This window comes from Natrix helvetica, assembly GCF_964273705.1.
Source record: "Natrix helvetica genome assembly, chromosome: 3".
Classification (NCBI taxonomy): Eukaryota; Metazoa; Chordata; class Lepidosauria; order Squamata; family Natricidae; genus Natrix; species Natrix helvetica.
Genome location: NC_138549.1, coordinates 49256965 through 49269372, shown reverse-complemented (window position 1 = coordinate 49269372; position 12408 = coordinate 49256965). Strand labels below are relative to the sequence as shown.

Sequence of the window (12408 nt, the reverse complement as noted above, 5' to 3'; positions counted from 1 at the left end):
GCAGTGATTGATGAGGAAAGAGTAATGATAAACAGTTCACTGAAGGTGTTGACTATGTTTTGTTTTTCAAACTTGGCAACAGCATGATAGCTCCAATATGTTTATTTGTCTATTTATAATTTTTACACTGATTGACTCCCAGCAACTCTTCACAGATTCTGTGTGTGTGTGTGTGTGTGTGTGTGTGCGCGTGTGTGATAATTTGCATAATTATAAAGACTGTAAATATCAATGTAAGTCAGTAGCGTGACCATATCTGACTATTGTATGCCGTTCTAATTGCTGTATCTCCAAAGTAATGGAACTAGAGAAAATTCAGAGGAGGGCAGCTAAGATGAGGACGAGGAGGAGCTTTGTTTGGAGCTTTTTAGTTTAGAAAGGAGGGGATGTGATTGAAGTACATAAAATTAGGCATTTGTGGTTAAAGTGGATAAAAAAGTTATTTTCTCTTTCTCGGAATACTAGAACCAGATATTACCCACTGAAATGGCATCTTGAAAGTAACGGTACACATGATTATGTATTAGACAATGCATAGTAAATTGCTACCATGAGATGTGATGCTGGCTGCCGGCCTGACTGGCTTAAAAATAAAAAAAAGATTAGACTGAGTCATGGAAGTCTTGGGGATCATTAGCTATTAGCTTTAAGGACAATGTGACTGCTTCTGAAGGATATTTGTTGGGAGACTAGTGAACTTCCTAGGGCAAGTTGCTGGTCACAGTGAGAACAGGCTGCAAAAACAAAGCAAAATCTTCACTGTCCACCAGTGAGAACCATCAATTAACCATGGATTATATTATACACTTTGACCTTAAAGAATTCTAAACCACAACTTTGTTTTGGATACAAGAATTGAATGGAGGGCTTATTTATATAAACCCAGTCCTAATTATTTATCTTCTCTTTCCTACTAACTTGTTAAATATAACAATAAAAATTTTGGTAGGAGGGAAAAAGGATCATGTTGTTGTCATTTTTAAGTCATAGGTGTTTAGGGATCCTTGCTGATCTATTTTAAGCCACCAAGACACCTGTCAGTAAATTCAAGTTTCCATTTGGTTGGAACTACAGCTTGAAATAATTTACTTCTTTAATTATCTTTAGAGAGTCAATTTGCTGTACTGTTTAAGATTCCAGGCTACATTTGATGATGATGTGCCATCAGTTTTTGTGCTCTAGAAACCAAGTTTATCTTATCCCTGCATGCACTGTTACAGACCAATTTGACTACTTTATTTAGCATGCTGAGCTCCAAACAAGCCATTGAATGGCAGCAAATAAATTGTTTTGAGTATTTATTTTCACCATATACCTTCTAGTGATCAATCGTAGTTTGCAGGTCATATATGTTAGTTCCCATGTAGCACTTTGGGAGAGGAGGAAGAGAAAGCTACCTTCAGTAAAGGGAGAATATTTAAAAAAAAAACCAGAATCCAGACATCTGTTTTCTTCTCCACCTTTAAAATAATCATATTTTTATAGTATCCTATCTCAATGATGCTTTTTTGAAAAGCAACTGGACTTTCTTGGATTTTTTTCCTTTGAAAACATTTTGCTTCTCTCTGTCCAGCACTCCTTTGAAGTGTGTATGGAGATTAGTCATCTAGGTCATGGTTGTCCCAAAGATGCTTTTTCAAAAAGCAACTGGACTTTCTTGTTTTAGACAGAGGACCATTGGTTTGAAAGAGGTCATCTGTTTTAAGATTGAACAGCCATCCTTCAATGGAGGGAAAGGGATATAACATCACCTATCTCCTGTTTACAATTGCAATCCTTGCAATCAGCAGTCTCAATATGGACCCATACCCATTTACACTGATTCAGGTAATTCTGAGGATACAGATAAGCTCTCAAGTGTCCTCAATGACTCTCAGAGAATTAACAACTGATCTTCAGAATGCTAACAATCAGATGACTACAAAGAACCACATATTTCCATTCCCCACTCTTAAATTAGAACTGAAAAAAACTTCATGGATGACAAGCAAAACGTTTTCAAAGGAAAAAACACAAGAAAGTCATGTTGCCTTTTGAAAAAAGCACCTTTGAGACAACCATGACCTGGATGATTGAGAATCTCCATAGAAAGTGCAATGTGCTGATACACAGCTTTTATTATTATAGTCTATTTTATTATCAATCTCTTTAGCTATCAGTTATATAACTTGATCAGTGGCATTAAGAGCTAGATTCTGTAATAGTTTCAATCCTGAAGCTGACCTGACCTGACCCATATTGGAGCTTCAGTGTTCCCACATTAGAGAGGAGGGATAGGGAGGAGGGATTAGAGACAGAGGTTTGTGTAGCAAAAATAAAATACTTTTTCTTGGGAACCAAGGACATTCTCACTCCTGGACTGTGGAAGGAGGAGGGAGGTCTCCAGATGACTAGACAGTGCCTTGATTGGACCATGTGACTGATAGTTTGGGGTTTTCTCTTTTAACTAGGTGAAAACCGCAGTAAACCTAAGAGTCGATTTTCACCAGATATGTGTCAATATGATATTTTCAAATAAAAGTATTCTTTGAGGAATTTACGGTAAATGCCTCAGAGTCTTGCTTGCTATGGATTTATTATTTGGAACCCTGACAAATATTGGGTCTACTTATTTTGTAATAATCCAATGTTTCAGAAAATGAAGAATGAGAATGGCAGTAAGATATTTCATATATTGGTAAGAACAGCACATTGCATGTTGAGAAACTTCCACTTTCTGAACTAAGTGCTATAACTGTCTGGTCAAAATAATTATACAGAAATATGATGTAAACATATCATAACTATTGTTTCAAGGTATTTGTTTATTGTCAATTTGCAAGAAAATAGAATAATTGTCATTCAATATATACTCTTCTCTTATGTATCATAGGATTGCATAGATGCTGGCTGGTGGGAAGGAGAACTTAATTGTAAAAGAGGAGTATTCCCTGATAACTTTGTAAAACTATTACTTCCTGATTTTGAAAAAGAGGTAGGAGCAACTTGCCTATTATTGTAAAGCAAATTAAGTTTTACATAATTTACAAATGTGACCCATCTAAACCATAATAAAACATTCAATTAAAAAAAAAATCGTTTAATGGCAATAACTGTAAAACTATACAAAGTTTTATAAAATAAAATCTGCATATTGGCATTCTAAAAATAATATCAAATATTTTTATATTTGATAAATATTCATGTTTTATAGCATTATTTGCCTATCAGGTACCACTTTTCATTGAGCTTTCTCAGAACTCTTAAGACTTCTCTGAAAGCTTCCATAAACTGGACATTCTAAATAAAATGTCTGGTTTTAAAAGAGAAAAAACAAGAACAGACAATGGATTTCCAATACATTTAATTCATTTCAACCCTGAAATCAGAGCTCTAATATCTGGATATGGTAATACATTATTCTAATGACATTATGCCTTAAAATAGCAATGGAAAAAAACAGACACTATGTACGGTAGTATATTTCTTACAAAGTTTACTTCCAAGGGGATTATTAATATTTTCTTACTAATGATACATAGCCTCATTGGATACCTCCAAAAATGGAAAAAAGTAGTCCTTTTACTTCCTTTAGTAGTTCTTTGTTAATAATATTTTATTTATTCATTTTCTTTTATTTTTAGAGACCTAAAAAGCCTCCACCTCCTTCAGCTCCTTTCAAACAAGGATCAGGTAATTTATGGCATCAATAAATATGCTCTTAAATACACAACAATCCATTTGGAGTCTCTTAACATGCTCTCAACTACTGTATATATACCATACCATGTTAAATGGTTAAAGTGCAATTACAGGTAGTCCTCACTTAGTGACCATTCAAAATTATAATGGACCTCCCCAGATATATTTATATTCCGACAGGTTCCCCACTTCACCCCTCCTACAGCTGTGCGATTGCTTGGCAGTTGGCTCACTGTATAGTTATATCAACAGTATAGTTGACTGTTTCCATTATTCTATGGTGATGATACATTTGCCATCTTTTAGTTAAAGGAACATACTAATGATAGTTATTGCTTTGTTAGAGTTCCTGTTGAAATTAAGTTCACTTGCATTTTAAATATCTTGATTTCATTCTAAGATTTTCACTTAGAATTATCATTTACTAGAAATGGAAAATATAGCTGTTTACTATTTTAATTATACGTTTAATTGTTAGTTTTCTTAAATAATTCACCTGTAATATTTCTTACTTTTCTTCTACCATTGGACAGTTCTGTCATGGAACTTCTCTGTTATTTAACTCCAGTAAATCATGTTCAATTAAATTCAGCATGCTTCTGTCATCATTACACTAGCTCATATTCCTCCCAAAGAATAAAAGAGAAGAAATATGAAATAAAGTCCTAAAACATGTTTCATGTAGTAAAATGTGTAGGCACTGGAAAGAGCAACAAACAACTGTAAATATACTATTCTCTGTAATTTGAATCTTACTTTATATGCATAATTATGATTATAAGTAAAGGTTCACCCAAACTGTATGCTAATCAATGCATGCAATTTATTTTCTGCATTCGAGTTAATCCACTAAATTTGTCTGGAAGGATGTTTTGAGGAGGCAGTTAGAAAGGGCATCTCTGTATTCTAATAAGCACAGGAAATACTGATTTAGGCTGCTACACTTCATATTTGAGTTCTGAAATTACAAAGACTTTTTTCAGCTTAATTCTCTTGCTCCTGCAATAGGGCAGATGACATTAATTAATTAATTAATTAATTAATTAATTAATTAATAATATGAGGCATAAATGTGATTATGGGCATTTGAACTTCAGCTACAATAGAGATAAAATAAACTTGGGGCAATTCTGAAATATTGCTGAATTCACTTGTAAACTGACATCCAATAAGTATTACTGTGATGGATCATTGTCATATAAGCAAACCAAAGCAGTGAATCTCCTTTTCCTGTAAAGTGCTATAGCAATGGTAATCACTTTTTGTGATTTTAAATTTTGAAATCTACTTAATTTGATATTTACTGTATCTGACACAATGATTCCAAATTTAACAGGGTTTAATTGAAATGGAAATATTCTTAAATATAAACAGGCCTACGTGTGTAATCCATAGAGAAACAGCCTATCACATTTTAAGCGAAAAACTACTAAATTAGCAGAGCAGAAAAAATAATTTTTATTGACTTCTTTTCAAGTATTTAACATTATGCTTTTTGATAGCTACTACAGATAGAAAGCATGAAATTAAAAAGGTTCCTCCTGAGCGGCCAGAATGCCTTCCTCATCGAACAGAAGAAAAAGGTAAGAATTGTACTTCTGTTTGAAAACCACCTTTATATTTTAATCTTTCACCCAAAAGACAGGTTGCATTTAAGTCTTGCCTGTTCTAACTTTTTGTTCAGAGACTCAGAGACACTGGTAGAAAAATCTTTGTGGTATATAATTTCAGGAACAGGAATAAGGGAATTCCATATTGTAGCGTGTAGAAATTAACTTGTGAGTGTGACACATATGCCCCAGTTCCGTTGTGGCCCAAATTTCCCACTTGTATGATTACTTGTAAAATAGTGCCATAAGCATCAGCAATGAAGTATGTTTCTGTGAGTTTCTCTTTTGTTTTTTTAAAAACTTCATGTTATTTATCTCTCTAAAAGAAAGCCCCAAATGTTAGATGAAATATAAATAAAGCTTCTTGAGAATATCCAAGGTTATTCCAGTATAAAACTTTTGATTCTCCAGATATTGATCCAACAGAACCCAGATATAACAATAAAAAACTTTATTTCCATTCTAAAAAGCAAGCAAATGCTGTTGCTTCTGAAACAGTATGGAAAATTGATATAATTTGCATTATTATGTAATTGATAATTGTTGGATCAATTTATGCAAATAATTAAATTTATTACTTAAACCTGCAAATGGAATAAAACATCACTTCAGGTTGCAAATGAGGTCCTTTATTTGTATTTTAATTGAATGGGCATTCAGACTTAAAAGATATCATTCCTTCCTCCCCCCCTCCCCCATTGGTCCATTAAATCATTAAATTCATGCAGTCAAAATTGTGGTTCAAATATTAGATAATAATTATATATTATTTTATAATATAAGAAAAATGGATTTAAACTACTTATACATTTCAGTTACATTTTAAGAATTCCTTTACAATATTTTTAAATTAGGCAGCAGTAGAATTTATTAAGATTCACATTTATTATTGTTAAAAATAAAAACTTTGAAAAATTTTAGCACCAGAAAATTAATTCTGTTTTTTAAAGTTATAAATGAAAAATCTAATTTGGTTAATAAAAATATACTAATAATTGAATAAAGACAAAAATGTCTGGATAGTGTACATAGCAGACTGAAGAAAGCAGAATAGAAGAGAAAGAATTGGAGAAAATCACAAAACATAAAAATCACAAAACACAAAGATTTGCAAATAGAGATAGAAAGCAAAGATAATACCAATAATGATAGATGTCTTTGATGCAATCTTAAAACATCTATAGCACAGGGTGGGCTCCAGCAGGCACTACTGCTGTTTCGTTCGTGTGCCTGGTGCATGCGCATGCGCAGTGCAATTAAAATTGTTCTGCGCATGCACAGAATCAAAAAACAAGATGGCAGTGTCTATGGCACCGCTGGGAGAACCAGTTTGGGGGCATGGCAGGCTGCCAAACCACTATCCATTTGGCCGGATAGGAACCCACCACTGCTAGAGCATCATTTGAGCACCATTGACAAAATCACCATTAATCAATTGCAAAAGGTAGCCTTACTTGGAAGAGCTTACATCCTGCAACAGTACCTTTAACACCATCAAATAACATCTGCTATCCCAGGTCCTCAGGAAGGACTCAATAGATGGATAAAAATGCCAAATCCAGTCTAAACATCCAGCTGTGTGATGAACCAAAATTTATTAAACTTGTATGTTGCCAAACTCTCAATAACTCTAGGCAGCTAGCTATAATATACTTGCTGTGACAGTAGATCAATTGCTAGGGTTTTTTTTCTTTTTGTTGACTATTGTAGCTATTGCATATGATCATTTGGCTTAAAAATGTCTTTATTCTTTTGGATTGAAAATTGATTTGAAGAAAGACCAGAGAGAGAACAAAAAGTGTTAGATTTACAGAAGCCTTCTGTTCCTGCTATACCACCCAAGAAACCTCGACCACCAAAAACAAACTCTCTGAACAGACCTGGTACATTGCCACCAAGAAGACCAGAAAGACCAGTTGTGCCTCTGATTCAAACAAGGTATTTGTTGATAAGGCTCTACTCATTTGTTTTTAACTACAATTATTTTCTGTTGTCAAGTTGAAATCAACTTTTTTTTTATTTTTCTAATGGCCAGATCAGTATTATCTCCTGGTGACTGCCTAAACTACTCCCTGCAGGTTTCTTGGCAAGGCTTTTCAGAAATAGTTTTGCCATTGCCTCCTCCCTAGAGTTTTAAAAGAGTGACTGGCCCAAAGTCACGTAGCTAGCTTTGTGCCTAAGCTGGTACTCGAACTCACAGTCTCCTGGTTTCTAGCCTGATGTCTTAGTATAGTAACAATAAGTTGGCTCTCTCTAATTAACTAATTAATAACCATATAAATTTTATTCAGGATGATGCGTTGTCAACTTGGCATTTTAGATTTCTTTGTGGTGCATTCATTACTGATGTTATTAAGTCCATCCACCTTGCTGCCAGTCATCCTTTTCTTTTCTTTTCTTCCATTTCCCCTCCCCTCACGTTTAGCCTTGGTTGTCAAGTGAGTGGGTGGGTGTGGTCAACTCAATGTCACTCCCACCCAGTCACATGATCACCACCCCCAGCCACACCTACCAAGGTTTTATGGCTCCCTGTGTTTTCAGTGGGAAATGGGTCATGTGACTGATTGGGCATAGCCAACTTGATTGGTCTCATCCTTAGGAAATTTCTCCTTAGTCCAACTCTCAATAAAATAGCACAACAAAATAGCACTGTTCCAATATTTAGAATAGAATAGAATAGAATAGAATAGAATAGAATAGAATAGAATGACTTTGGAGGTGTTCTAGTCCAAACCCCTGTGTCAGCGTTCCAAATATCATCTAGAATTAAATCAGAGTTCAAGACATAACTTTCATCAAAGTTCCAATTTAATAAGACAGACATGTTGGCACATCTGTGGAAACCTGAATCTGAAGGCTTCCTGGGTTTCCACCCAGTTGAAATTTCATGAACTTGTCCCCACACCCACAAGTCCATCACATGGTCCAATCTTCCTCTGCCACGCTGGCATTTCCACCCATCTAGTTCCAATCAGATGCAGAGGTGCAGAGACAAAGAATGACCTTGATTTGTAAAAAGGAATTTTTTATTTTGAAAACAAACACATTCTACTCCTACCCCACTCCCAATTCCCCACTAATGAAACAGCATAGTAAAGAAAGAGAGAGAGAGAGTGGCAGGCCATAGATCCTAAAATGAATATGACTGCAGGCCTGACAGGCGGCCTCTCCTCAGAAGAAAAACGTTTCCTGAAAAGAGAACAATATAAAAGTTAACATAACACAATTAACCACCTCTTCTCATGGAACTGCTCATGGAATTGTTTTACTAACTTACCCACTTTTAGGTCCCAACTTTTCACCCAAGTAGCTTCGGACAAAGGGTACCCCTTCCAATGCACTAAATACTGTAAGCGACCCCTATACAGCCTGGAATCTAAGATTTTTTTCACCTCATAATGTGTTTCCACTACCACTACAGGGGGAGGGGGAGCTTGGGCGGACAATCTTATACTGGACCTAATTACTGGTTTTAACAAGCTACAATGAAATACTGGGTAAATTTTCCCTAGAATTCTGGGTAGACTGAGTCAAACTGTAACTGGGTTAATTATCTTCTCTATTGGGAATGGACCTAGAAATTTTGACCTCAATTTCTTACTAGGCATTCTTAATCTTAGGTATTTGGTAGATACAAAACCTTTGTCCCCCACACGAAAGAGGGTTGGAGCGAGCAGTGTTTATCAGCTTGCTTCTTGTAGGCTTCTGCTGCATCTGCTAGAACTTTCTCCGTATTTTCCCATCCTTTCTTTAGTGTGTCCATCCATTCAGTCAGAGACATGGAGGAGGGAGGTTCTCTAGGCAGCTCAGGCATGGGAACAAATTCCATTCCACTGGTAATCTGGAAAGGTGTTAATCCAGTGCTGCTGTGGATCGCATTGTTGTACGCCACTTCGACAAAGGATAGTAAGTCCGACCAGTTGTCTTGCTGATAATACCAGATGTATTATTCCATCATCGCATTGGCCCTCTCTGCTGCACCGTTCATGCTGGGATGGGATGAAACGCTGAGCTGAGTCCTTGTGTGGACCCAATGGATCTCAGAAACTCTCTCCAGAACTTGGCGGTGAACTGAACTCCATGGTCTGAAATGATCCTTTTGGGCACCCCGTGCAGGCGATAAATGTGTTTCACAAACATTTTTGCTAATTTCTTTACGGACGGCAACCCTGAGTAAGTGATGAAATGCAAGTGCTTGGAAAACAAATCGATAACTGTCCAAATTACTTTATTCCCACTGCTATCTGGGAGCTTGACGATAAAGTCCATTGCGATCTCCTCCCATAGTTGGCTAGGGCTGGCCACTCGTTGTAGTAGTCCAGGGGGATTCCCCAACTGTGTTTTCATCATTGCGCAAGTAGCACAGCTTTTTACGTAATCTTCCACCTGCGATCTCATCTTTGGCCACCAAAATTGACGCCTGGCGATGTGAAGTGTTTTTAGGAATCCAAAGTGGCCTCCTAGTTTCACATCATGGCTTCGCTGTAGGACTTCCAGCCTCAACCCCGCAGCGACGTACAGTTTTGACTCTTTCCAGGCTAAGTCACTGCTCATCATTAGGATGTCCTTGTTACTGTTGAACCATGGGTCTGCCAGAAGTGCTGCTTTGAACTCTCTTGTCAGCTTATCCTGGCTTCGGGTGATGACCTGGGCCACCTGTTGGTGGGAGGAAGAAATGATGGGTTGAACAACTTCTTCCTTCTTACTGTCGTACTGCGGTTTTCTTGACAAAGCATCCGCCAACAAGTTCTTCCCTGCAGGGATGTGTTTAATTCTAAATTTAAACCTTTGGAAGTATTGTGCCCAGCGAACTTGTTTGGGGAATAGTCTTCGATGGGCGTGGATAGCTTTGAGGTTTTTATGATCAGTCCAGACCTCAAACAGCATATCCCCCCCCCCACTTCCAGGAGATGTCTCCAAGTGAGCATGCTCCACCTGATCGCAAATGCTTCTTTCTCCCAAATGACCCACCTCCTTTCAGTAGTGGTGAGTTTCTTGGAGATGTAAGTGCATGGCAAGAGGTGGCCTTCTCTATTCTTTTGTAGTAGCACTGCAGCTATTGCTACATCACTGGCATCCATCTGGATTATGAATGGTCGCTTCAGTTGAGGTGTTGCAGTATGGGCTCTTGGGCAAAAAGCCGTTTTAATTTCTCAAAGGCTTTTTGACAGTCCATTGTCCATTTCAGGGGTTGGTTTGCTTTTGGCTTCGTTGGGGAAGGCCCTGTTTTTAATAGCTCAGTCAATGGGAGGGCAATTTCTGCAAATGTCAGAATGAACTGCCTGTAGAAATTGGCAAATACAAGGAAGCTTTGTAGTTGTCTACGATTGCTTGGAGGTTTCCAGTCTAACACAGCTTTCACTTTTCCTGGATCCATTTCTATCTCGTTGGAGATGCGATAACCTAAGTAATCTAGTGAGGTGTTGTGAAACTCACACTTCAACAACTTTGCATATAGCTTGGCAGCCAAAAGTTTTTTCAGGACTTGCCGTACCAGCTTCACGTGTTCTTCTAGGGCAGTGGTCCTCAACCTGTGGGTCGGGACCCCTTTGGGGGTCGAATGACGCTTTCACAGAAGTCACCCAAGACCATTGGAAAATACATATTTTCGATGGTCTTAGGAACCGAGACACCAATTTTATGGTTGGGGGTCACCACAACATGAGGAACTGTATTAAAGGGTTGCGGCATTGAAAAGGTTGAGAACCACTGTTCTAGGGTTTCAGAGAAGATCAAGATGTCATCTAGATAAATGAGTACTCTGTGGTACAGGTGCTCATGTAGCAACTCATGTATGTACTGCATGAAGACTGTGGGTGCTTCTTGTAGGCCAAATGGCATGACTTTGTATTGAAAACTGCCAAGGGGGGCGTGTTAAAAGCAGTCTTCCCTCTCTGATCTATATGCGGTAATACGCCTCTCTCAAGTCCAGCTTGGTGAAGATCTTGCCCTTTGCCAAGTGGTTCAACATATCTTTCATGAGGAGAAGGGGATAAGTGTTCTTTTTGCATACCGCATTCAAGGCTCACAGATCAACACAGAGATGAACAATGCCATCTTTCTTTTCTCTGAAGAGCACTGGAGTCACTACTTTTGACTTTGCTGATTCAATAAAGCCCTGTTTCAAATTGATGTCAATGTAGTTCCTCAATTCAACCATCTCTTTGGGAGTCATGGAGTACATTTTCGGCTTCGGTGAAGTAGCCTCAGGTTTGAAGTCTATTGCACAATCTGTGGGCCAGTGAGGGGGAAGATAGTTGCAATCTTCCTCACTGAACACCCCCTCTAAGTCCCAATAGTCTTTTGGTACTTGTTGGATCCCTGGGGGTTTGGTGTCTGCTGCAGGTGCTGGATGGTCTGGGCTGTTGGGTTTAATCGTTCCTGGGTGGCCTTTTGGCTCCACCGTGGTAACGGCCCAAAGCCAATAATCAATTTTCTAACGCCGTCCTCCCACTTTATTGTAGGCACCCACTTGTCCAGCCATGCAAGTCCCAAGATAATTGATTCCTGCATTCTTGGAGCTATGATGAATCTAAGGAATTCATAGTGTTGGCCTATCATCAACTTTACCAACTCAGTAATTTTCGTGGCTGGGACCCCTCCAATCACTGTTCCATCCACTTGCTCAAATGGGATGGTTTAGGGGTGTTGTACATATACCTAGTTGCTCCACAATCGACATGCTGATTAAGCATCAGGTGCAGCCGTTGTCCACAATTGCCCCAACTTCCTCCTCCACTCCCGTTTCTGGCACTTGGAGGTTGCATTTTATTGTAAAGGGGCGGATGGGTACACTAACCATTGGGTTGTCTTCGGCATTTTCCTCCTCCAAGGCCTCCCCATTGGTAGGACTTTTTGTCACCTTAGGTTGGGGATCTTCTTCCGGAGATTATTGGCCCAGAAGACTCTTCTGTGATAGCTTCTGGGGCCTTCTCTTTACCACTCTGGTGGTTGGTGCTGGAGCCAAGCACTCTGACGCTCTGTGGCCGAATTGACAGCAACGCTGGCATTTTATTCCTCCCTCCCGAGGGACGGAAACCAGTTGCACCTCTAAACTTAGGAACCGCCTCATCACATTGTTCTGCTATCCATCCTATAGTTTCCCCCTCATTCATCC

The 12408-nt window shown here is 38.2% G+C and overlaps 1 protein-coding gene across 6 annotated transcripts in view; it reads left to right on the top strand.

Annotated features, from left to right (window-relative positions):
- SH3KBP1 (SH3 domain containing kinase binding protein 1) overlaps positions 1-12408 on the top strand; it is a 239495-nt gene that overhangs the window by 190775 nt on the left and 36312 nt on the right. For all 6 annotated transcript variants that reach the window (XM_081947350.1, XM_081947349.1, XM_081947346.1 and 3 more), the window contains 4 exons: positions 2873-2974; positions 3624-3672; positions 5184-5264; positions 7067-7229. In XM_081947350.1, coding sequence (XP_081803476.1) covers positions 2873-2974; positions 3624-3672; positions 5184-5264; positions 7067-7229 — 395 coding nt within the window. The remainder of the gene's footprint in view (positions 1-2872; positions 2975-3623; positions 3673-5183; positions 5265-7066; positions 7230-12408) is intronic.